Genomic DNA, 26979 nt, shown 5'->3' with positions numbered 1-26979 from the left:
GACAGAAATTCATTTTCTATGAAAATGATCCCTTTCAAGGCCAATGTTTTTTGGTATGAAGTTTTGAAATAGACATTCAAGTGCTGAAGCAGCAGCATTTTCCCATCCATTACCTCACCGTTGCACCCTTTTGGCGCTGAATTTTTTGCTGTGTCTGCTTCTAATCTTCCTCAGTAAATCCAATCCAAATGGTATAATGTCTTTACAGAAGGGAGTGGTGAGGCAGAGGAGAATAGGGGAAAAAAAAGAGCGAGAGACTAAAAGATGGGGCAGGGTCTTAATTGGATTCCCTATGTCCATATGATGTGTTTTATAATGGCCTAATTCGTGATGAATCACCCATGGCTTGCTAGAAGCCAAGAGTGTGGCAACAGCATCAATAGCCATCTCTACAGGCACTACCGAGAAGCATTTTGGCTTCTCTGTGTGTGTGTGTGTTTGTAGGTTTTTTCTTCTTTGTCGCACATAGACAGCTGTAACTTCAATTGGCACCTTATAATCCTGAACGAACAGGCGGTCATGTGTTCTTGCTCGCAAAACACTTGTTAGCATTTCACAAATAGAGTTGGATCTGGTTCAAATGCTCACTGTTGCCTCCACTATTCTTTTTTTTTATCAATATCCAATAGTTGACCCATTATTAAATGTGGGACACATTAGTTATTTGTGTACAGGTATTTATTTAGACTTCTAAAATTACTAACGTTTCAAGCTCATAGAAACATGTTTTTGAGTGATACTTGGACACTTGCTACTTGCTCATTTAAGACCACATGTAAACGGTTGACAAAAGTATTTTTGACCTCACACATTTCCTAATGAAAAGGAAGTTGGGCCAAGACATGTCGAATGGCAAAAAAAGTGTCATGTCCATGAACCATGATTTGCTTCAGTACTTGCTAGTTAGTTGCAGGTGATATATATATATATATATATATATATATATATATATATATATATATATATATATATATATATACACATTATAAACTTTTGAAATGAGGAGGCAGAGTGCAATCTCAGCGATTCGTTCGCGGCTTGCGAAGCGGATGAGCTTTCGATTACAACATCGGAGAGCGGGCTGGTTCCGTCTGACGCCATGTGCAGCTGTGAGCATCAGGCTGGAATGGAATCCTCTGCTCCCCCTGAACCCTTGTGGCTTGATGACTGGTCCCGGGTCCCCATATGCTGCTCACTACACCTGTGCCACAGAGCGCCACCAACTGGAGGAGCCGTCCGAGACTCCCGTCCAGGGCCTGTAGGTTTACGTCATCGTACCTATATCGGCACATCACACTGCAGTAGACGGTATTTAGGAAAGCACGACTTGATCGTCAGGTTCCTAAGAGGCTCAAGGAAGTTAAACCCTCCAAACTGCGCCTCGTTCCCTTGTGGGACCTCTCCGTGGTCCTTAGGGGCCTACGGGGAGCTCCATTTGAGCCCCTAGAGTCAGGTGAGTTAAATGCACTCTCCTTGAAGACTGCCCTCCTGACAGCTCTTACCTCCATCAAGAACTGCAGGTGTTCTCTAACAGCGGACTGTGCCTGGAGTTCGGTCTGGGTTACTCTCACGTCATCCTGAGATCCTGACCGGGCTATGTGCCCAAGGTTCCCACGACTCCATTCAGGGATCAGGTGGTGAACCTGCAAGCGTTGCCCCAAGAGGAGGCAGACCCATCCTTGGCATTGCTGTGTCTGATGCGTGCTTTGCACACCTACTTGGATCGCACGCAGAGCTTTAGAAGCTCCGAGCAGCTCTTTGTCTGCTTTGGTGGACAGCGGAAAGGAAGCACTGTCTCCAAACATAGGATCGCATACTGGGTCATTGAATCCATCACTGTGGCATATCACGGCCAGGACAGGTTGTGCGCCCATTGTAACAGGGGTGTTGCGGCCTCCTGGGCTCTTACCAAAGGCGCCTCTCTAGCAGACATTTGTTGAGCAGCGGACTGGGAAACACCTAACACCGTTGCAAGATTTTACAACCTCCGGGTTGAGCCGGTTTTGTCCCGTGTTGTCAAGGTTCAAACTGGTAAGTCTCGAGACAGCTGGTCGGGTGTACCGCTTGCGAATAGTACCTTTCCCCTCCCTTGAGGCGAAGATATGTGCTCCTTCTCCCAGTCACGTTCACAAAAGTGTGGACCCTGGATGTCCTTACTCCTTAGCACTGTGGCTGATGAGTTTTCAGAGAAAACGGTGTGTGTGTCAATTTGGCCCTGTACTGGGGTAGGTGCTCCACAGTGGTTTGGTTATCCCGTTGATGTGATGTATTTTTGCGCAAAAGGGTTTCCCGGTTGTAAACCGCGTCTTCCTTGGGCAGAGGCCTCTCTGTCACTTGTCACCGTGTTTGAAGTAACTCCTCCCCCTTCGGGTAGGATCTACCACAGGGCCCTTCCACATGACGTGCTTCCGACCGGACCCGGTAAGACCATATGACATATACCCATTTTAAAGCCCCCTCCGGGCTGGGTGTGGTCTCCATGGTGTCCTCCTCTTTGGAAGGACACCCCCTGATGTGGACCGTATATGGCCTCCAGCTGAACGATTTCGGGAGAAAAAAGAGGAGAGGCCGGGCCTGGGTCGTCCGTTTTTTTTAGAAGTTGAGCAAGGTGCAGGGGACCATTTGACGCCTATGAGTAAGTTGGTCATAATTATGTGACGGCCTGGTGCACTGGTTACGAGGCACACAGAGCTCTGCCCATCTCGCACCGCCTGTCCACGTAACACAGATCAGTAGTTATGGCGTTTTCCCTAGGGACTCCTAGTGTCTCTACATCGACACAACATCGAGTGAGTGACAGAAGGGGAACGTCACGGGTACTAATGTAACCTCTGTTCCCTGATGGAGGGAACGAGACGTTGTGTCCCTCCTGCCACAACACTGAACTACCCGCTGCAATGGCCGGGACCTTGTCTCTAGTGTGTCACTACATCGACACAACGTCTCGTTCCCTCCATCAGGGAACGGAGGATATGTTAGTAACCATAACGATTTAAGTTCCAGATGACATTTAAATAGCTTTCAGGTTAAACCCTACAAATCTGAAATCTGATTTATCACAACATATGATATGAAAAGTAGGCCTGCATAAACATTTGTAATATAAAATGTCACATATTTTGCTTTTAAATGCTACAACATAATAACAAAATATAAAAAATGGCTGTTGTTCTATATGTAACATATATTTTCCTTAAATCAGTTTATAATTTGTAAAGCTATGTACATACGTATATACCCCCCCCCCCCCAGGGCTGGACTGGTAATATGGCATACCGGGCATTTTCCTGGTGGGCCGACGCACTTTTTGGCCGATCAGGGGCGGAATGTTCATCGGGAGAACCGAGCGTGCCGGAGGTTCGGCCACGAAACGTGCCGAATGGGCTGTGATAAGCAACAATGAGCCGCCGTGTTATGCAGAACAGACTACAAAACGGTGTGGCGATGTGCAGAAAAGGGCCGTGAACATTTGGCTCTCAAATTGAATTTTACACCAGGAGTGGCATAAAGTCACCTAACAGCAATGTGAAAAACTGGTAGTGAGCATGCAAGATGCACGAAAGCAGTGATTGAAAATCAGGGTTATTCCACCAAATATTGATTCCTGAACTCTTCCTAAGTTAAAACATGAGTATTGTGTTGTTTAAAAATTAATATGAACTTTTTCTTTGCATTATTCGAGGTCTAAAAAGGTATCTTTTTTGTTATTTTGACCAGTTTACATTTTTTGTAAATAAATGCTCAAAATGACAATAAATGTATTTGGAATTTGGGAGAAATTTTGTCAGTACTTTATAGAATAAAACAAAAAATTTCATTTTACTCAAACACATACCTATAAATAGTTAATCCATTGAAACTGATAATTTTCAGAACTGTATATATATGCTTTAAAAACACAAACACACACACACATATGCTTTTAAAGCACTTTCAAGTCAGATTACTTTGTAACTGAGCTTTCCAGAGGGCAAGTTGTCAACTAATATGCATTAATAAGCTCCTGTTTTAAAAGTTTGAAAATCAGTCACTTGTTTATATTTGTTTTAAATTATGAGATCTTTATTTTCTGGTGTCTAATAAGAAAACATTTTTAAGCCCCCCCTATAACTTTTGAATGGTATTGCTATATAATAGTATATGAGTAACATATTTGAGAAAATGCTTGTTCCAGTAAACAGGCTTTATATGTGACAACGGTCTTGGTTATGGTGTACCAAGTGTATATTTTTCATCAGTATCATGACACAATGCCCTCACGGCTGGCTGAAAGCTAATTTCTGGTGTCTGTGTGCACTGCTGTGTCGCCATGACCTTAGTTTTGTTCAGGCATCTTTTTGCCATCCATGCTCAGTATCTGAGTCATGATTTGTGCCACATATGAATGGTTGTCACCCACATTAAGTCAACTGCAGGTGCTATCACTCCTGCCTCTGGGTGTTTTCGGTTCTGTATAGCCTCAGTCTAAACATACATGCAAATCTTTCATGCAAAAAAGACCTTTTCCTAAAAGTTATGAAGCTCATTTAAGTACTCAGAATTAATTTTAAACCAAAAAGACATACATACAAGACATTCATAAAAATATGTTTCTCTTTGAACATTTGATTAGTTTGATATGTTGAAACCGGTCTAGATTGTTAGAATGATCAAATAAACGAAGCAATATTTTGATTGTGCTACAGAGCCACAGTGGATTGAATTTACAATTCAAGATTCCAACTGTTTATCTCTGCAAGTTCTTGTAAAAGTGGTAGTACGTATTTTTGGACTCTTGACTTGTATAGAAAAGTGGACTTGTGTCTCCAGGTTATGAGTGGTAACTGATTCAGACACTGATTTGTTTATCAGTTGTCTGTCCGATTTATGCAAATCAAGTCTTGTTCTGTTGAAAGTTGAAAGTGTTTATTGTCATATTCGTTGGGCTGAAAATAAAGGAATATAAGAGAGCAGGAAAGAAGAGTGAGGGAAAGATTGCTGTTATCTCGGTAGCCTCAAATGCACCTGCTCCACTCTTAAGACAAGAACAAGATGGGAAGAGATGAGAAGAGAAGTGCGGAGCGAATGAAGAGGTGGAAAGATCAGTGGTATGAAGATGAGAATATGAGATGAAATGAGAGGTGGAATGAAAGAGAGAGAGAAGAGAGGAGGAAAGGGACTGCATCAATGGCTCTTAGATTCAGAGCTCATACCTGAGCCCACCGTAACCATGTGTATGTTTGTGGATGAGTGTATTCAAGCCTTTTGAGGCATGTCTGGTCAGAGCTTGTTAACAGAGTGTGTTTGCTCATGTGGTCTACCAAGGCTCGTGTGTGTGTGTGTGTGTGTGTGTGTGTGTGTGTGAGAGAGCTCTCCTGATGTCTGTATCCATGTGTGTTAAAGTGAGAGACATTCTGCAGATCTGCCTACACATGACAACAAGAAAAGACCATGTAAGAGATAATCTCCTATTATGTCCTATCATCTCAAATAAATTTTGCCTAAAGAAAATTAAGAATTGTGACAATTAAGGACCCAACCCCAATTCTCATTACTGTAATTTATACAGTATGTACACTCACCGAGCACTCTGTTAAGAACACTATGGTCTTAATAAAGTGCCCGACGTGGCCTTCTGCTGTTGTAGCCAATCCGCCTCAAGGTTCGACATGTTGTGCATTCTGAGATGCTATTCTACTCACTTTACAATTTTGTTACCGTATCCTTTCTGTCATCTCAAAATAGTCTGGCCATTCTCTGTTGACCTCTCATCAACAAGGTGATTCCATCCAAAGAACTGTCGCTCACTGGATGTTTTTTTTTGTTTTTGCCACACACATATACACACACATTACCGGTCAAAAGTTTTGAAACATTTACAAATTTTTATTTTATATATATATATATATATATATATATATATATATATATATATATATATATATATATGCATGCCTGAGGAAGGTTGTGTGACCGAAACATCGCAAATAAATTCCTGATCGTGTTTTGCAAGCAATGGTAGTGTGCAGGATTTGTTTTTTTTGTCTTTATTGGAGTTATGGACAGGTTCCCGGGGCACGTTAACACCAATGTGGTCATGCAATTTCGACATTTTACAAACACCATCCACATGTAATAAGAGATCAGACCAGCATCACAAAAAAATCAAGAGTTATCACCAAAAGTTACGTTTAGAAGCCGACTACTAAAACAATTTAAGAAACTAAAAGTAACTTGATGGCGTTAATCCAATTGAATATGAAATTACATATATTTGAGCATTTTGACAGTATGATTGACATAACCCTTCCAAAGATATTGCGACATGGTTATATTACACAATAATTCAAATAATAATTGAAAAACATTTGTTGGTTAAATTTGCAATGCAAAGTTACAAAAAATCACACACCTCCAAATGCATCAGGATATTCACTTTTGGAAGTTTTGGAGTTTATCTCAATAGATCCAGTAGTTAAATGCAGGAGGTAGACCACTCCATCTTCACCTGGCTGGCTTGTGGCGAGTATCAGCAAAGTCTTTTTAGCAAGTCAGTTCACTTGGCAGCCATCTTTGGAATATTTTCCCGGCTTGTGTAGCTAATGTGCATGTGGGTGTTTGAGCTGATTGACAGGAAATGTCTTTATCTAAAATGTGATGTGCTCTTTTACCTGTAAGGTGGGACTTCCTTTCTAAATCCATTGACCATTGGTGACCGTTGAGCATTCCAATTTCTCCAATTCATTTTAATAGAAGTGATCCGTCTCTGCTAAATACTGGTATCAGTTCTGAGTGCAATACACACAACCCCCTCTCTTCCTAAAAAACTCAAAGACTTTCCGAACATATATCGGCGGTGTGCTGATTTAGAATTAAAAATGGAAAAGATAAAAAAAAGAGAATGATTAGGATGATCATTAGAAAACGATTCTGAGATGCTATTCCTCTCACAACAATTGTACAGAGTGGTTATCTGAGTTACAGCTCACTCTGATTCTGATATATATATATATATATACTCTGGCGGCCAAAAGTTTGGATAAATGTGCCGTTTTTGCTGTTTCGGAGGGAAATTCGGAAGGAATATAAATACACACTGTGCATTTGTACTGTAATCCAGTGAAAAATACTGTATTAGAATAATGTGTATTTGTGCATGTCTGGAATGTTATTTGCTCTGTGCATGTAAGCGTATAATATGTGTGAGTCTGGAGAGGAAAGATTGCGGAAAGTATGGTGGGCGACTCAGATGGGCTTCTCTGAGGTCATCATCATTGCCTGACTAACAATTGGCTGTCATGCTTGTACTCCTAAAGCAGCCTCTAACATGGACTTAAACACACACTCACATGTGTCAGTTTTCTATCATGGTGGGGATTTTTCTTTGAATAATAATTTTTTTACTTAGCTGATGATTTTCTCTATCCCCTCAACATTACACTGACATAAAACTATTCCTATTTTCAGACCCTCTAATGCATAAATTATTACATTTACATTTACATTTATTCATTTGGCAGACGCTTTTATCCAAAGCGACTTACAAAAGAGGATAATACATCATAAGCGATTCATCTTAAGGAGACAGTGGTGCGAAAAGTGCTGCATTACAAAGTTTCACCAGCTTTAGAGTTCAACAAGAATATATATATATATATATATATATATATATATATATATATATATATATATATATATATAATTTATGATTGAATAGATAAGTGCTCATGGAAAAGAGGTGTTTTTCTTAAGACAGAGAGTGAGTCTGCTTAGCGGATTGAGTTGGGAAGGTCATTCCACCAATGTGATACAGTGAAACCAAATGTCCAGGAAAGTGTTTTGGTACCTCTTTTTGTTGGTACAACATGGTGCCGCACATTAGCTGATCGCTGGCTTCAGGTGGGAACGTAGCTCTTCAGAAATTATTTTAGGAACACTGGAGCAGACCCAGTGACTGATCAAGGGTTACCCCTAGATTTCTGACCGTTTTGGAAGGTGTTACTGTAGTTGAACCCAGCTGCTCGGTGATGTTGTGTTCAACAGCAGGGTCGGCTGGAAATACGAGGAGCTGGGTTAAGTTGCAAGTGGTGTTTCTTTATCCAGGCCGAAATATCTGCCAAACAGGCTGAGATTCGAGCCAAAATTTTTTTACATTTAAACATGATTACATATTAAGGTTTCTTTTGACTTCAAAACAAGAATATTCTGTAATGACTCCCAATCTTTTCTTAAAATGATGTATTCGTTCATAATTTTTTTCCAATATTTCATAAAATTCTTCATAAAAGCAATCTAAGAGATGAACCAATACAACCAGCTCTGAGGTCACAACATTAAACTTTGATTTTAAGCAAAAAGGCTTTTAAAATCGGTCAAATATACAAAGGTAAAATACTGTACTTAATGACTTTAATGAGGAAATGAATTGCGTAATTCACAGTGTGACGTGGCAGTGGGCGGTCTCTGCAGAGCTCGTTGCCGCAACTCTCCGGTTGGGATCTTTCTCATCAGGATTTATGAGTAGTGTAGTTCTTCACAATTCTGTGATTAAACACGAAGTTGAAATAATACAGAGTTGCAGACTGATGGCTTCAACAAAAACATATACCATTGAATAGCAATCTTGGAGCCCACAGAAGTTTTCGGTAAAAATAATTTCATCTGCGGAGGAAATTAATGGTATTTTTGCTTCCGGGACCAGACTGTTGTGGTGTAGTGAAACAGAAAATGAATATTATGGTATATCACCACTTTGTAAGCTTTGTTAAATTTGTTGCCATAAATTAAAAAACATAATGACATACACTCTCCTAAAGGATTATTAGGAACACCAGACAAATACTGTGTTTGACCCCCTTTCGCCTTCAGAACTGCCTTAATTCTATGTGGCATTGATTCAACAAGGTGCTGAAAGCATTCTTTAGAAATGTTGGCCCATATTGATAGGACAGCATCTTGCAGTTGATGGAGATTTGTGGGATGCACATCCAGGGCACGAAGCTCCCGTTCCACCACATCCCAAAGATGCTCTATTGGGTTGAGATCTGGTGACTGTGGGGGCCATTTTAGTACAGTGAACTCATTGTCATGTTCAAGATACCAATTTGAAATGATTCGAGCTTTGTGACATGGTGCATTATCCTGCTGGAAGTAGCCATCAGAGGATGGGTACATGGTGGCCATAAAGGGATGGACATGGAACAGTGCTCAGGTAGGCCGTGGCATTTAAACGATGCCCAATTGGCACTAAGGGGCCTAAAGTGTGCCAAGAAAACATCCCCCACACCATTACACCACCACCACCAGCCTGCACAGTGGTAACAAGGCATGATGGATCCATGTTCTCATTCTGTTTACACCAAATTCTGACTCTACCATCTGAATGTCTCAACAGAAATCGAGACTCATCAGACCAGGCAACATTTTTCCAGTCTTCAACTGTCCAATTTTGGTGAGCTCTTGCAAATTGTAGCCTCTTTTTCCTATTTGTAGTGGCGATGAGTGGTACCCGGTGGGGTCTTCTGCTGTTGTAGCCCATCCGCCTCAAGGTTGTGTGTGTTGTGGCTTCACAAATGCTTTGCTGCATACCTCGGTTGTAACGAGTGGTTATTTCAGGCAAAGTTGCTCTTCTATCAGCTTGAATCAGTCGGCCCATTCTCCTCTGACCTCTAGCATCAACAAGGCATTTTCTCCCACAGGACTGCCGCCGCATACTGGATGTTTTTCCCTTTTCACACCATTCTTTGTAAACCCTAGAAATGGTTGTGCGTGAAAATCTCAGTAACTGAGCAGATTGTGAAATACTCAGACCAGCCCGTCTGGCACCAACAACCATGCCACGCTCAAAATTGCTTAAATCACCTTTCTTTCCCATTCTGACATTCAGTTTGGAGTTCAGGAGATTGTCTTGACCAGGACCACACCCCTAAATGCATTGAAGCAACTGCCATGTGATTGGTTGATTAGATAATTGCATTAATGAGAAATTGAACAGGTGTTCCTAATAATCCTTTAGGTGAGTGTATAAAGAGCACATAGAATAGGGCCATATATAAGGGTCAATGCATTTGTAATCCAGGCAGTGTGTGGTTTGAAGTTGTCCTGCTGGAAAATGCAGGGACGTCCCTGGAAAATACGTGCTGGATGGCAGTATATGTTGTTGAAAAATCTTTACAAATCTGTCTGCATTAATGGTGCCCTCACAGATGTACGAGTTACCCATGCCATTGGCAGTGACACACCTCTTGCCCATAAAGACACTGGCTTTTGGAGCTTACACTAATAGCAGCTTGGATGGACTCGTTGGACCAAAACACGGTTCCAGCTTCCATCTAAGATGAGACCGAGCCCAGAGAAGTCAGCAGCGCTTCTGGACAGTGTTGATGTAGAGCTCTGCTTTGCATAGTAAAGTCTTAACTTGCATCTGTGGATGTAACGGTGAATGGTGTTGACTAACAAAGGTTTACTAAAGTTATCCCAAGCCCATGTTCATGATATCCATTACAGATTAATGAAAAAAATTTTTAAGACAGTGATGTCTGAGATCACTCGCATTCAGAAGTGGTTTTTGTCTTGCCATTAACACACTGAGATTTGATCAGATGGACCTTTTAACTATATTGTGCACTGAAGTGCCCAAAATCCCAAAATTTGTCTTTGGGGAACATTGTTCTCAAAGTGCTGGATTATTTTCTCAAGCATCTTATGGCAAAGTGACAAGTCTTCTTCAGACTGATTGCGCACTTGCGCTACACATAGTGCAACAAAAAGACACATTTGTAAAAGATGATGTTCTTTTTACCTTGACACAATGTTAAGAATAATTTACATGTTCAGTTGCAGCCAAAGTCGTTGCTCTTGAAGGACTGGACTGTTTTTGGTGGCTGCTTATATACTATGACACAATTGCCTAACCTGTTTAACATCTCCTGTTTCATATTGCCTTGTTATTTCAACTCTTCAAATTGTTATTAGTCTTAAATTGCCCGTCTCAACTTTTTTGGAGCATGTTGCAATCTTCTGATTTGAAATTAATGTACATTTTCAAAAAACGATGAAATTCACAAGCTAAAACTTCACATAATGTGTAGTTGCAGTGATTTCAATATAGCAAAGGGTGATATTTTTTACAAATCACTTCTTTTTGTTTTATTAGCATTTTCACAATGTCCCAACTACTTTGGAATTGATGTTGCACAGTATGTGCTGAACAATGTCTTCTCTAGCACAACAAGTGATGAGCCTGGGTTTATCTGCAGAGAATGAAAGAGAGAGAGAGTGTGACAGCATGAGGGTGAGAAAGAAAGAAAGAGAGAGAGAGAGAGAGAGAGAGGCAGCGAGAGTAAATTGTGAGCACTTAAAATAAAGAGAGGGAGCGCAGAGAAGAGACAACAAATGCATCTCATTATCTAAGCAGGTTTCTCTGCAGTGCTCTTCCTCAGCCATCAGTGTCCACACACACAGCTCCACTTGCTTCCTTTAAATCAGTGTGAAGACCGAGCCTTGCCCTATCTGTCTCTGTGTGAAGCCCTTCGCTCCTCACCGGTGAACTTCACACAGCAATATCGCCCCCTAGTGCCTATATACTCCAGGGATGGTACTGCCTGGAAAAGAAGACTTGTTACCACACGTCATTCCTCATCAGAACTGAGTTTTTTCCTTAAATTAAACAAATACATTTTTTCAATCTAAATGTTCAGGTTGTTTCAGACTGATGTTTCCTTGTAAACTATAATTTGCATTTTATTACAAATATGCTAATTTATTTAGGGCTCACCAATAAGGATGGCCTGCAGTCTAAAATAGTTTTTGTGATGAATTGAAATTTTGTTGTGAATTCTGCTTATTTAAACTTAAAACCAAGATAACATTATCTAGCTGGATAACAAATAGGCCCATGAAATTTTGTTTTTATAAATTGTAAAAAATATTTTAGATAGTCTTGGAGACATTAGTAAAATTGAGTTTAAGATTAAAAATTAACGTTTTGCATCAAATGCCATCATTTCTCAAACTAGTTTATCGTAAAGAAAATAAATATTGAAATACATAATATAATATTACAAATGTTATTCCTGGCACCTGTGTATACAAAAATACATTGCTAAAAATTACCTTTATTTATTCCTTTATTTATTATTATCATTATTAATCATTGGTGTTGAGCCTTGTAATTCATACATTAAATAGATTAGATATATATTAGGGCTGTCAATTTAAGGAATTAATTCAGTGCGAATAATTGTATTAAAAATAATGCAAAAACAATAAAAACAAGAATTACGCAATTAATCGCAATGCCCCCGGATCCTAATAAGGAAGATTCTTGAGAAATGCAAGCTTGTAGTACCACCTGTTTACTCCAGAGGGCAGTAAGCGAAACTTCAGCTGTATGGGCAACGCGTAGTGACAACACTTCAGCAAGCAGAACAACACAAACATGCATTACATTCTTGCGTTCAATACACTTGATGGAGCACAAATCCGAACTAAGGGATCTCAAGATGTGCTCTAAGTATTAAACTAAATTTAACTTGACACAGTTAAAATGTTATGTTTATGATGCAACACACCCGAGACGCTACACAAGCATCTATCTGACACTGGTGTACATCATAATAAATCTCTAACTGATTGACAAATTCACTTGCGAAATGGATTGCTGTAAACATTGTATTTTAAAGCCGCTTTTTGTATCGTCTTATCAATGGTGATATCAATGATATATATATATATATATATATATATATATATATATATATATACACATTTAATATTTAAAAATAACTATGTATAATTATTTCATCATTATATATTGAATTATTGTTATATGAGGGGCTTTCTCAGCAAATATTGTATATGCGATTAATTGCGATTAATTAATCGGGACACCATGTAATTAATTTGATTAAAGATTTTAATTGATTGACAGTCCTAATATGTGTATATATATATATATATATATATATATATATATATATATATATATATATATATATATATATATATATATATATATATATTATATAGTTTATTTGTATATTTAATATTTGAATTTATGTTAATATTGCATTTCATTTATTATAATATTATTGTATGTGTATATATTGTATTAAATAAGCTTTATATTACATTAATGTATTAAATAAAGAGCCTAAATGTATTTTATTTCATGGTTGTTATTTTTTTCTTTCTAGAGATACGGACATACAGTATTAAGGAAATTTATCAGTCCAATATAGTGTATATAATAAATGTTATAGTTAATTGAGAATTAAATTGTGGTAAACGTGGTTTATTTCCTTCTGAGTATGCTGTTACTGTACAGAATGTTAAATATACCATCTAGATTTTACTGTCTCAATCGTTTTGAGAACCCTGCATTCTGTTCCTTTCCATAGCAGACTACCTGATTTTGAATATAAATACGCATTCTGTGTGAACAGCCCCTAAGATCTTAAGCATCTTTTGCATCTTTTATGTCTTGTTTAACCTATTTCACAATTTTATATCAAACCAAAATCGAGCTCACAGTGGGAAAACCGAGCCACTTGGGTAAACTTGGACAGTGCCACATTTAAGTTTGATTCGTTTGAACAAAGCACAAAACTGAAAGTGATTTTCACTCGGTCTCTCACGTCAAAAATGCAGAGGGCTTTCTAGCCCCAAGCGATGCAGGCAAAAGATGCATGTCGGAGAGGCAAGAGCGAGAGCTTTGATCGGCTGTGATTTGCAGCTCTGTTGTTGCTGTACTTTCTCCATTTTCCTATAAGGATAGTGCTATGCTAGATTAGCATTTAGTGCATTTCCAGAGGCATGTCGACAGCACGGGGCCCGCGCTTCATCATCCGTCTGTGATTCACAGCCGTTTCAATTGATAATGAGATGGTGCACGACTGCAGCTTCATGCTGAGCCCAGTGAAAGCGCTCCGATGGAAAACAACCGAGAAACACGGCGAGGCCCTTTAAGAAGTATCTGTAATAACTGGGTGTCAGAATGATTTCAGAGTTTAAACGATGGTACCTACACATGCATTTGGAGTTTGAAGGTGGCCTTCAAATATGCAACTGTCTGGCCCATAATTAGGGACAGATTTGTTTATACATTTTGGATGAGTTTGTTGAACCTTTCCCCAAATCAACTTCCCTAACTGTCTAGATGGGAACGCCACATTGAAATTTTTTGTTCATAAACTATACAAATTTGGTAGCCTGCTATTACTTTTACTCAAACTTTGGGTAAGAGATTTGCTAATAGATGAACTTGGACTCATCTTTGTCTCAAATTTTGACTAATGTTTCTATAAATGGTGGAAATGGAGCTGGTGAGCTCTCATTGAAAATAAATGACTTCTGGCCACTTTGTTGTTTCAAAGTTCTGTCAGTATGAAGAGAGAGCTTTAATTACTTGTCACATTGTTTTGTTGCTCATCTGGTTAGGACACAGTGTTTGCCAAGCCCAAACCTAACCCTTAAAAGTGAAGTAGTAAAAATAAATAAATAAAAGAAATGCTATGTCCTCTCACAGTTTAATGTGCAGAATCAACTGGCTGTATGCCACAGCTTAATTTACCCCCAAAAAGTTTATTGTGGCTCTGTGGCACTATCAAAACATTGCTCTGTTTGTTTGAGCATCCTGACCAGTCTGACATAGAAACATTAGCTCAACCAGTGGTTAATTTGAAAAGGCCTGGAAAAATCATGAAAACTGACAAAAACAATCGAAATTTCCATAGTGAATATCCATTTTTCTTGTTTTCTTTTGTTCTAAAAATGTCTCATCAGTTAGATACTGCTCTTGTGTAGAGTAAGGGGCCGTTCTGACTGACGTCTGATTGCGTGCGTCACTTGCCCTACTTGATCCGCCCAGAGCGGGTTTTGAACTGGCAATCACTGGCATGGGAGACGGATGCGCTAGCAAGGAGACTATAAAGCCATGGCCTCTAGCATCGGCTGCTATTGCCTCTCTTAATGCCAGAAGAGTGAGGTTGACACACTGCACAACTATCACATACCACATGGCTACCGTTACACGTGCTTGCACTAAAAAGAAGCTATGATGCTGAAAAAAAGGGCGAGAAATGGTGCGACGGACAAAGATGTATTTTTAGCACATACATCGAAAAACATTTGAAAAGCAGCACAGATGGATGGAAAAACTTGTTCAGTATGAATGACCCCAAAACTTGCTTGCTTATTTTCCCCCAAAAGTATACTGTGGATCAAAACATTGCTCTGTTTGTTTGAGCATCCCATTCAGTCTGACATAGAAACATTAGCTCAACCAATGGTGTAATTTAAGATAGGACTAGCTGTTGTTTGAACAGTCAGCGTTCCCACAGTCATGGAAAACCTGAAAAAAATCAGACTTCAGGCCCTGAAAATTCATGAAAATGGTCATTAAATTGATAAAATCTTAAAAGTAATGGAAATTTCAATAGTGAATGTACCTTTTAGTTTTCCTCTTCTTTAAAAATGTCTCATCAGTTAGATATTGATTTTGTGTAGAGGAGGGGCCATTCAGACTGATTGCGTACTTGCGTTAAACATAGACATAGCGCGTCAAACAGTGTCCTGAGACACATTTGTAAAAGTTGACAGTATTCTTATCTTGACAATGTGTTATGAATCATTTACATATTCAGTTGAAGCCAAAAGTCTTTCATTTTTTTAAGATTTAGCTTACTTCTGTGGACATTATTTCAGCAATGTTTTCCACAGATAATAGCTAGCTTAGAAACACATATACACGTATGCTCGTGTGCGTGCGTGTTTGCGTGTGTGCGTTTGCGTGCGTGCATGCATGTGTGTATGTGTGCGTGTGTGTGTGTGTGCTTGTGTCTGTGTGTGTGTGTGTGCTTTAAAGTTCTCTAAAGCTCTGAAATATCTCTTCAACCAGACACCAAATGAGTTCACAGCTTTCAATAAAATAATATATTGTGACAATCCCCTGCTGGTTAATCTCTCCTCACCTTCTCCTTTACTCTCTCTCCTGTCGAAGTCCCGCCCTCACAGCCGTACATCCAGCTGGAGTCTGACGAGCCGTGGGTAGAGGGAGACGAGTACACGGTGACCTGCATCGCTCCTGATGCTAAACCTCCTGCAGAAATCACCATGTTCAAAGGTACGCCATCATATAAGAGCTTGACACCATATTGCAGCCAAGAAAGGGATAGTTCACCCAAAAATGAAAATTCTGTCATTATTTACTCACCCATATGTTGTTCCAAACCCATCTTACATTTTTTTCTTCCATGGAACACATAAGAAGGATGTTTGGCAGAATGTTTTCCTCAGTCACCATTCACTTTCGTCGCATCTTTTTATATACAATATAAAGTGAATAGTGACCGAGGCAAACATTCTGCCAAACATCTTCCTTTTGTGTTCCAAGGAAGAAAGAAAGATGTGTTTGGAACAACATAAGGGTGAGTAAATGAAAGAATATTCATGTTTGGTTGAACTATCACATTTTTATTATTATTATTTTTAATGCTTTTTAGGACACACATCGTTTTAAGGAATTACAGCTTAATTTTCTGTAAAGTCTTCATTAAAGTGGTCCACTAATGTAAGAACTACACTGTGAATACACAAAACAGATAAAATATGAAACTGTCTGAGAGCTTTAAAAAGCAATGACTGTAAACTCAAACGAAGACTTCATGATTCATTTACTAATATGGTGTGACACCATCCCTCGGCAAGATGCACCCTGACTACTGACTCTAAAACTTCTACACACTGTGCTTTCTTTTTTTTCTCCTTATTTTTTCAGATGGAGAGGAGCTGACGGAAGCCGATTCTTTCACAATGTCAGGCTCACAGGATAAGCTTCTGAACACTCACACTGAAGTCATGTAAGTTAATGTGTGTTCACAATGAAGTTATAGAAGGTTTTTAACTGATGAATACCCTTTACCATTTGCAATATCTCTTTTAGTATTTGACCTTGCATTTAGTGTTTTTGAAATTAGAAAATAACTTCTTTCCTGAAAGAATAGGTCACCAAGAGGTGATGGCTTTTATATAAAGGTATAGATGCAGTGGTCGGAGGCATTTGTTTAGAAGAACCTTTCATACATACAAACCTTTCATACCTACCTTCATTTATAAAGAGCACTTATGAGTAGGAGGGGTGATGGCATTGGACAGTAGCCCTTGTATATTCAGATAAAAGAGCAGTTCACCAAAAATTCTATAATCAGTTACTAAAACCTTATAGGGTTTGAAACCTGTGTTTTTTTTCTTCCATCAAACATAAATGGAGATGTTTGGGAGAATGTCCAGGGTGCTATTTTCCGCCATTGCTCTCAGCTTTCATTAGTGCTTGCATTATATTGAAATTATTCAAAGTATTGTGTATCAATCAGTCATAAGACATGCGAGGTGGCAAGTTTGCGGCAAGTGCAACACCCTGTTTAATGTTATGCCGTTTTGGTATCGGGGAGCTACTTTGAAACTGAAGCTTCCTTAGCTCTGTTGGTCCATACAATGCAAGTGAATGGTGGCCAGAATTTTGAAGGTCCAAAAATCACATAAAACAAGCATGTAGAGTCATCCATATGACTCAACCTAAGATGCAGTTAAATCTATGTGTTCTGAAGCAATACGATTAGTGGGGGTGAGAAACAGATCAATATTTAGGTCCATTTTTTCCATAAATCTCCACTTTCACTTTCAAATTGTTGTTCTTTTGTTTTTGGCGATTTGCATTCTTTATGCATATTGCCACCTACTGGACAGAATTTATTGTAAAAAGGACTTAAATATTGATCTGTTTCTCACCCACACCCAGTGTTTCTCTGAGACGACTCTTGTTATAATTTTTATAATAAATAAATACATTTTGGGTTTTATACTATATGGCAGGACTCTTTAACTACTTTCTTGCAGGGACCAGATTATCCAGATGAAAACTCAACAGGGGCCAAGTAAAAAACAATGTACTGTTAATAATGTGCCTTTATTTGCATAAAAATAGTCAGGGGTATATAATTACCGTTTTTATGGTCTGGCCATAATTTTTTTCTTAAGATCCAGCTGAAGAACAAACCTCACACCCTCAACTAACAAATAGGTTTTGATTAACTGTGCAAGGCTGAAGTGAATTAGGGAATCATACATGTGATCTGGTTTATTTACATGAAGCGTGTTAACGAACCAACTCACTAAAATTAATTTCATAAGCTAAATGTAAGTAAATTGTTTATTTTAACTGGATCATTTAATTGAAATGTCTCAAAGAAACAATTAACTTAAAAGATTTTCCAAATTTAGGTGAGCTTGTTTGATAACTGCATCGGCTCCATTGCTTTGTGCAAAATATAATGTTTTGTGATGCTACTCATGGAAATTGTAGCTTGTTACTGGAAATGCTAAACTTTTTTGCAGCTAACCCAACTAATGTCGCACAGCTATAAATGTGGGTAAGTTTGAGGAATCACTACTTGTACTTAGTTACACCCCAACACTGCTAATATGGAATGTTTTCTATAAATGTAATACATATTATTGGTCTTTAGTACCAGTATGTTCCCATTTTCAGTTGTAACATATAATAATATTGTTAGTTTTAATTAAAACTTCTTTTTCAACCCTACATGCAGCCTAATTACCTAGATTGACCCAGATTCCCCTTCTGTCACTGACTCAAACTTGTGTCGATGTAGTGACACGAGGGCTCGCTCTTGGGAGCCCAAAAACCTCTTCAAATCTTTGAGAAAAGGCCAATGAGAATTAGCAAATATAATTTGCATGCCACTCCCCCGGACATACGAGTATAAAAGGCAGCTGGAATGCAGAGTTCATTACAATTTTTTCTTCGAGCAATGCGGTTGTGTATCAGCGAGCTGAATCCACTGCTGTTCCAATTCACCTCTAAAGAGCTTTCTCTCCATCTGCACGCTTAGTGCAGAGCAACGCCCCTGGCCGCCACAACAGCACTAAAAGAGTTTATTCCTCTAAAGAGTAATATTTCCTCTATTACTGCAAACACATTGACGTTGAATGTCTTTTTAAAGACGCGCTGGGCAGTAATCACATTGAGGAAGTGTTCGTGGATGGTTCTTCTTCTTACTGCGAGAACATGACCATAGCTATGTTGTGGTCACGGCTTTCCTTCTTCCGGGGGAAAGCCATTTGAGCTGTCCCCTCCTCTGGTCCTTCTACCTACGGGAATGAGGCCGCCCCGGTTGATGCTGAAGGTGATTTGGGGGCTTCTATGGGTATGCTGGGTAATCCCCTGTGGTCCGCTCATACCCCAGTATGCTCGTTTGCTCCCATCCAGTGTCTGGGATGAGACAGGCAGCTCGCCTCAGTGCCAGTCTAATATCTCTTTCGGAGCTCGCGGGTTGGATGAAATCTCGATCACTGCATCGTAGAGCGCCTTGGTGATGTCAAACGTCGAGGACTCGACCGTTTGGTGTGCCAGCTTAGTCTGAAGCCAACGCCGAGCAGACCACCATGCTTGCCCGGACTGCTGCAAGTTTCAGGCTAGAGTGGAAACCTCCAGCTTGACAACTGATTCTTCGGGTCAGTGCGCTGATCGTGGCCACGCACCCCTGCAGTCCCCTTCTTTCTGGAGGTGCATGACGAGCTGACGAGGTCGGTGAAGGCACCTTTCACTGTCCGAACACGATCCTTCAGGTCGCCCGCTCTCACTACCCTCGATGCAGGAGCGGCCGAGTGTTATGCTGCGAATCCCCAGGTGGATAAGGCGATTGTGGCACACCTGTGCCTGCTGAGCGCTGCCACCTGGCGGAGTCGCCTGGCACTCCCTTCCTGAGCCTGTAGGACTACGTCGTCTCTGTCAACCAAAGCCTACAGCGCTGCCGGTCAGGCCGCCTCCATCCTGCATGTCATGGCCCTCTTACAGGTCCATCAGGCCAACATGCTAAAAGAGCTGCACAAGGGTAGTTCTGATCCCAGTGTGCTACAAGAACTGCGCTCTGCGGCGAAGGTCATGGCGTGCGCACTCAGGAAGATGATGACCACTCTCGTGGTCCAGGAGCGTCACCTGTGGCTGAACTTGATTGAGATGAGGGATGCGGACAAGGCACGTTTCCTGAATGCACCCATCTCCCAAATTGGCCTTTTCGGTGACACCATTGAGGAAATCGCCCAGCAGTCACTGCAGTGAAACAACAGACTGAGGCTATCCAGTATATCTTGCCCTGGCGCAGTTCAAGAGTGCGCACCCCATCTGTTTGCCGAGGGTGTCCCCATTCGGCGACACAAGTCCAAGCAGCTGCGTCCCAACCAGAACAAAGCTCTCGGCCCCGGCACAGTCGTGGTTACGACAGATGCCTCCAAGTCAGGCTGAGGCACTGTATGCAACGGAAACGCAGCTGCCGGTTCCTGGACAGGACCATGCCTGTGTTTGCACATCAACTGCCTCGAGTTGCTGGCAGTACAGCTGTACTGGGGTAAGTGCTTCACAGGTGTCGGTTACCTCGGTAACCTCCTGTGATGTATCTTCCATGGCAAGGTCTTCCTTTCATAGACCTGCTTCTCCCTTGGGCCTTGGGACTTAACGCCACGCCTCTTCCATGTGCGGCCTTGAGATCATGTGACGTATTTGCCACATGTTTACCCCCCCTTCAGGGCAGGGTGTGATCTCTACAGTGTCTTTTCCCCCCAAAAGAATAGAAAAGGAAAATAATTCCTTCCCCGGCACATTTTATTAGCTTTTAAAGGCCCCAGCTGAATGTAATACATTGTGGAGAGAAAATGTAGAGAGAAAAGGCCGTGGCTGGCGCAGCCTACTCCATTACTAGATACGTTTCCTTCCCCCTTCCACTTCCCAGGGATGTGTGGAACTACACAATGTTTTTTGGGGCGTCTGAGGATGCTACGTGTAGTAAACCTGCATCGGCTGTTCACGTAACACAGTTCAGCCATTTCAGCCATTTTGTGTAGGGACCCCTAGTGTCACAACGTCAAGTGAGTGTGACCCTCTTGCCAAAGGCTGTACTACATTGCAGTAATGTCCGGGACCTTGTCTCGGCTCCTCAGCACAAAACCTGAATGAACTCTGCATTCCAGCTCCCTTTTATACCCGTATGTCTGAGTGGCATGCAAATTCTACTCGCCAGTTCTCATTGGCCTTTTTTCAAAGAATTGAAGGTGTTTTTGGGCTCCCAAGAGTGACCCCTAGTGTCTACTACATTAAAACAACTTCTCGTTCCTTCCATCAGGGAATGGAGGTTATGACAGTAACTGAGACATTTTTTACCATAGCCTCATAAATGTTTAGATTTAGATCAAATTGTTAAATCCATGTGGGGTTTTGAAAGAATATTTGAATCGTGTGTCTTTGTATACTCCACTTTAGCTGTGCTCTTGAATAATCTATGCTGACAAATCAAATCACAGAGCACAGGTACAGTTAAGTCACTATCATCACTCCAGGGTGGCAAATGAAGTAATTTTGTAAGCGCAGTAGGTCTGTTAGTAATTGCGGCAACATAGGGATAAGGAGTGCCACAGTGTGAAACACATTAACGCAAGTGAACCACATTCTCTCAATACAGAATCAGGGCAAGGAGCTCAGATGACGGACGGCAGTTGACGTGTCAAACAAAGAACCCAGCTAGCTCACGAGCTCTTGAGACCAGCATGACCATGAGGGTATACTGTAAGAACCTCACCTTGTTTTTTGTTCACTTGTGGCGACAATGTGCCAAATTCAATTTGGTCACCTAAATGAATTAACTGGACTACTTGGAGTCTCTTGTTTCTCTTCCTAAATTCCTGTGTGTTTTTGCAGGGGTGCTTTAAAAGTGTAGTTTTTCCAATGTGATTCACTTCTAACCCTATTAGCATCCTTTACTGCAGGAAGGTTTCTAAAGTAGGGAAACAATAGACCCAGATACCTTAATTTTTATCTGTCAAAATGACAGAAAACTTTTTGAATTATTTGTCAGTGAACATTTTTTAAAAAGTTACATTTTTTAAAGTTTAAAAGAAAAATCTAAATGAACTTTTTGTCACTAGGCCTACTAGTGTACACAAATAAAGCATATTATTTCTTTACTTTTTAAAATATCAAAATATATAATAATTAAAGTGATACTGCTTTGCTGGAGCAATGTTAGGAATAGCCCCCCCCCACCACCACACATTTTTAATTCTGTCATAATTTAGGCAACTTTTTTCATGGGGGATGAGAGGATTGTGATTTTCAAGCTCCAAAAGCACATAAAAGTAGCATTACAGCCATCCATATCACTTTTGCGCTACATTTCACCAGTGTTGTTTGAGGAACAGACTGAAATTTAAAGGGATATTTCAGATTAAATAAAGATAAATTCAATTTACAACATTTGTGGCATAATATTTATTACCATAAAAATATATTTCGACTCGTCCCTGCTTTTCTTTAAAAAAGGCAAAATCTGGGATGAGGCACTTACAATGACAGTAAATGAGGGCCAATCTTGAACGTTAAAACTTGAACCTTTTTAAAATTACAGTATAACCACAAGAGATAACCAATATGTGTGTAAACATGATTTTAGTGTGAATAAATCACTTACTAACATTTCTGTGTAAAGTTATAGCCAAATTTACAACTTTGTTGCTATGATGATGTAATGTCAACAAACCCTAAAACGACTCTGTGACAATTTAAACAACTTTACATCTCAAATAAACATACGTTTTAACAGAAGAATTAATGTAAGTGCTTTTATAAAATTATAAACTTCAAATTTCTGCCTTTAAACCCTCAAAACGTTGGCCCCCATTTACTTCCATTGAAAATGCCTGCAACCTTAATTTTTGCTTTTTTTGAAGAAAAACATATAACATGTGAGAAATGCAGCACAGTGCGCACACCTGACAAGATAGAGGGCGGCAGTGAAGAAGAAATTGTGCACTTACTTCATTTGGCTCTTGCTTGTGTTGGCACACTGGCAAATTTAAATTTAAGAAAGTGCAAAAGATTCTAAAGCTAAGTGCGCCCCACACTTTTAGAACCGCTGCTTTTTGCACGTTTCATGAATACAGCCCTGTGTTTTTTAATTCTGCAAATAACAGACAATTTGCATTTTAGTGAATCCACTTGTCAGCAAAAAACATGTTAGTTGGTCAGTCCTTCCATTTATCCAACTCTAAAACCTCTGCCGTGCTGCCAATTCACACTGAATGTCAAGTATTGATTATTAATTTCTAATAATAATTAATATTAATGATTAATGTGTTTTTTTATTTGTGTGTTTTGCGAATTCGATATTTAAACTCTTTTAATTTCAAACAGAGTTAAACTTAATCTTACTTCAATAGGTAGAATTTAGACTTTGGCTAAAAATCTTGAATTTCTCATACAGTGCTGAATTCATGGACAGAATCTACTTTATGATTCTTAGTCAAGTGGCCCTCCTTAGCTGTCAAGTAAGAAAGGAATTTGCCCTTTAATCAGAGAAATGAATGGCTTCTTGCACTAAGATCATATCCTGAACCGTTACAAAACACAGAACTCATTGATGGCAGCATTTATCATACACCTATGCATATGTACACTATTATTTATTATTGTGATATTTATATTACAAGCATCATGTTTGTACTTTTATTAATTGCATGTATAATTGGGAGAAACAGTGCGCATTTTCCTTTCTTTTTTCCTTTTACCTTTTTGTGTGTTATTATCAGGCAGTAAAACACTGACTTACTTATTGATCTATGTCATCATCATTAAATCCACTCTCCCCTTGAAGCCCAAATACAATGGTCAAAAGAGTTATTCTAATGTTAAAAAATTTAATATTATGACATGGTGTAAACAGTGATTGATGTTTCTTGCATGTTCACTTGTGCTCAGATCACCCAAAAAGCACCTTAATACAGTGTTAATGGGACATATGATTATCTGTTGTGAATATTAGGCGAGCTTTGAAAACTGGTCCATCTAATGGCCATTTTAAATGTCATGTCATATAATGAATTGCTTGTGTAAAATGAGACAGGCATATGCTTTCACTGAAATGCCAATCACATCTCTTTTATTCTACTCTTTAAATCTATGCTTTAAAACACTGTCCCTCACCCCCTTCACCCTCACTTCAGCTCATGGTTCCATTACTGCCCAGCCAGTGCAATAAGTGCTAATGTAGCAGAACCGATGGCCAGTATTGCAGTCTTACTCAGCACGCCTGGCCCATCAAACCCAACTTTCCACTGCCCATTTTAATCTATGGCAGATTGTGAGCAAGATGGCAATTTGTCATGGCAGACTCTCATCCGTCCATCGTGCCTGCTTCCAAACTGATTGGGGCAATAACAAAGAGCGGCCCGGCCCTATAATTTATTTTACAGCAAATGTATTATTCAGGAGCCTACTGTAATTTATTCATGTTCTGCATTGCCTTATTACAGTTTAAACATCTGTTATTTTGGTTTATGTACTGGTGCCAGTGTGTGGGTCGCTCTTTATAGTTAATGGTTTCATCAAAGGGACAAGCAATGTCTTTCCAGTGCAACCATGTTAAATGTCCTCGATTTAACAATGTTGTACAGGACTAAAATAGAGTTGCGCTCTCCTTAAATTGTGATGCCATTTTGCTCCCTTGTTTTTATTTAATTCATTTTCATATGTCTCATGAAAGGACCCCGTTTTTACTGAACAAAGGCAAGATATATTGTTTAATAATATTTTCCCTCCTTCTCTACTTCTATATCTTCTAAAGAATAGTGTGAACCGGGGGCCTGGGTAGCTCAGCGAGTATTGACGCTGACTACTACCCCGGAGTCGTGAGTTCGAATCCAGGGCGTGCTGAGTGACTCCAGCCAGGTCTCATAAGCAACCAAATTGTCCGGTTGCTAGGGTAGAGTCACATGGGGTACCCTCTTTGTGGTCATTATAATGTGTGGTTCCCGCTCTCGGTGGGGCGCGGGGTGAGTTGTGCATGGATGCCACGGAGAATAGTGTGAAGCCTCCACACACGCTATGTCTCTGCGGTAACGTGCTTAACAAGCCACGTGATAGGATACGCAAATTGATACGTGGTCTCAGATGCAGAGGCAATTGAGATTCGAGTCACTATGCCACCACGAGGACACATTGGGAATTGGGCATTGCAAGTTGGGGAGAAATGGGAGAAAAAAAAAAGAAAGAATAGTGCGAACCATGCTGTGAACCATTGTGAACATATACAAATGCTTCAAACCTCTATCTCTTCATGTCATAACCCTTCAATCTCTTTTTATGTCTTTTCTTCAGTTCCCCCGCAGCCTCCAGTCATTGTGGGATTAGAAAATGAAGAGGTAAAGGCTGGTACCTCTCTCACAGTGGTGTGCACGTCATACGGGGGGAACCCTTTGGCCACTCTGCATTGGACTAAGGTGAGAGAGGCATGATAAGAAACGTTTCTTTGATGCCCTGGTTTCCTGAGTAACAGAAAATGACTTCACCAATCCATTTATTACGTAAATAAGTGTAATTGTTTAGTTAAGCGGTTAGATGACAAATTATGGATTCCATCTAGGGCTGGGCGTTGTAGTTCAAAAAGCTTCCTTTTTTGACAGAATTTAATATATATACTTTAAGATTTGGGTTATGACATGACGCTCTTTAATGCTTGTGAGTTCAAAGTAAAAAAAACGTACCTTAGAAAAAAAAAACGTATTCTTTATTTTAATTAATGATGAAGTTGTGTACAGTTTTGTTCGCACATACACAAAAAAGCTCACACGTTTACTAATTGTACCTCTCACACACACATGTAACTGTCATATATTCACTACTTTTACCTCTCACAGACAGTACACATAAAACACTTGCACATTCTCAACTTTTACCTCTCTCACACACATACAAATCTTGCACATTCACTGCTTTTACCTCTCACACACACAAACAACGGCCGCCTGCTATTCGTTCTTTTCAGCCAGTACTTTTCTAAGGAATCAGTCTAAACAATTTGCCAATTTGACTGAACAGCTCTTGAAAGAGACTCCCTAGATGTCGGTCAGATAATTTTGTGTGAACTGGGCATGAATGGAGTTAATATGGAATGCAAATCTGCTCCCTTAAATATATGTTGATTCTTTTTCATCCGGGGCGGTAACCCTAAACACAGGAGGCAAGTGGCGCATTACATCAAAGGCAACTCTCTCCCATTATAATCAATGATGCTGTCTCCAGTGGAAGCATGCAATGCGATGTGATGGTCAACAATGGAGGTATGCCCTGTTTGTTCTGCAGAGCTAATTCAGCCTTAAGCTCACAGCTGATTGGTCCGATGAAGAAAGGGTGTAAACTGAAACATGTTTTTTTTTTTAATAAATTGACACAAAGCTCAATATGTAAAAGTTATCTGTGGATTTTAGCATTTGTAAATCACAGGAAAATTATATTAAATAGTGAGTCACAGACTGTATAATATGGGATCTCAATGACGGTGACAGCATCAAACTGGATACATTTACGGTATACACAACAAGAAAACATCCAAATATGTATATCTTAAAAGAATGTAGTGATATACAGTAATAGACGAGTTTAAATATATTTATTATACACATAAAATTCTTCGCCGGGACTTCAGGGAAACGGCGTGATCACATTACACAACGTGATTGCTGCTTGGCAATTTGGTACAGTCATTTAGAAGAACTTTTTAGAAACATTTTGGGAGTCTCTTTCAAGAGTCGTTTAGTCGAATTGGTGGAGTGTTTATACTGATTCCTTAAAAAAGAACCGGCTGAAAAGAACGAATCGCAGGCAGATGGTGTATGTATGTGAGAGAGGTAAAGAAGTGAATGCATGAGTGTTATATGTGTGTGTGAGATGTAAAAGCAGTGAAAGTGTGAGCTTCTTGTGTGAATGTGTATGCATTTTGTGAGTAAATGCGAGCGTTTCATATGAATGTGCATGCGTTTTGTGACGATGTGTGAACATTTCTTATGATTGTGAGTGTCTTTTGTGTGTATACGAGAGGTCAAGTTTGAATTGCAGCATAAATGGACCCTCATAGGTTTGGGGGGGTTTGAGCCCCC

The 26979-nt window shown here is 39.8% G+C and overlaps 1 protein-coding gene across 1 annotated transcript in view; it reads left to right on the top strand.

Annotated features, from left to right (window-relative positions):
• The window catches only part of nphs1 (NPHS1 adhesion molecule, nephrin), a 132291-nt gene that overhangs the window by 30394 nt on the left and 74918 nt on the right, over nucleotides 1-26979 (top strand). Inside the window, exons 5-8 of the mRNA XM_052109569.1 lie at nucleotides 15980-16102; nucleotides 16757-16838; nucleotides 21513-21616; nucleotides 25202-25323. Of these exons, the coding sequence (XP_051965529.1) occupies nucleotides 15980-16102; nucleotides 16757-16838; nucleotides 21513-21616; nucleotides 25202-25323 (431 nt within the window). The remainder of the gene's footprint in view (nucleotides 1-15979; nucleotides 16103-16756; nucleotides 16839-21512; nucleotides 21617-25201; nucleotides 25324-26979) is intronic.

The sequence above is a fragment of the Xyrauchen texanus genome, chromosome 38 (assembly GCF_025860055.1).
Source record: "Xyrauchen texanus isolate HMW12.3.18 chromosome 38, RBS_HiC_50CHRs, whole genome shotgun sequence".
Classification (NCBI taxonomy): domain Eukaryota; kingdom Metazoa; phylum Chordata; class Actinopteri; order Cypriniformes; family Catostomidae; genus Xyrauchen; species Xyrauchen texanus.
The sequence above is the reverse complement of the archived record's forward strand: the minus strand, read 5'-3'. Positions and strand labels throughout refer to the sequence as shown.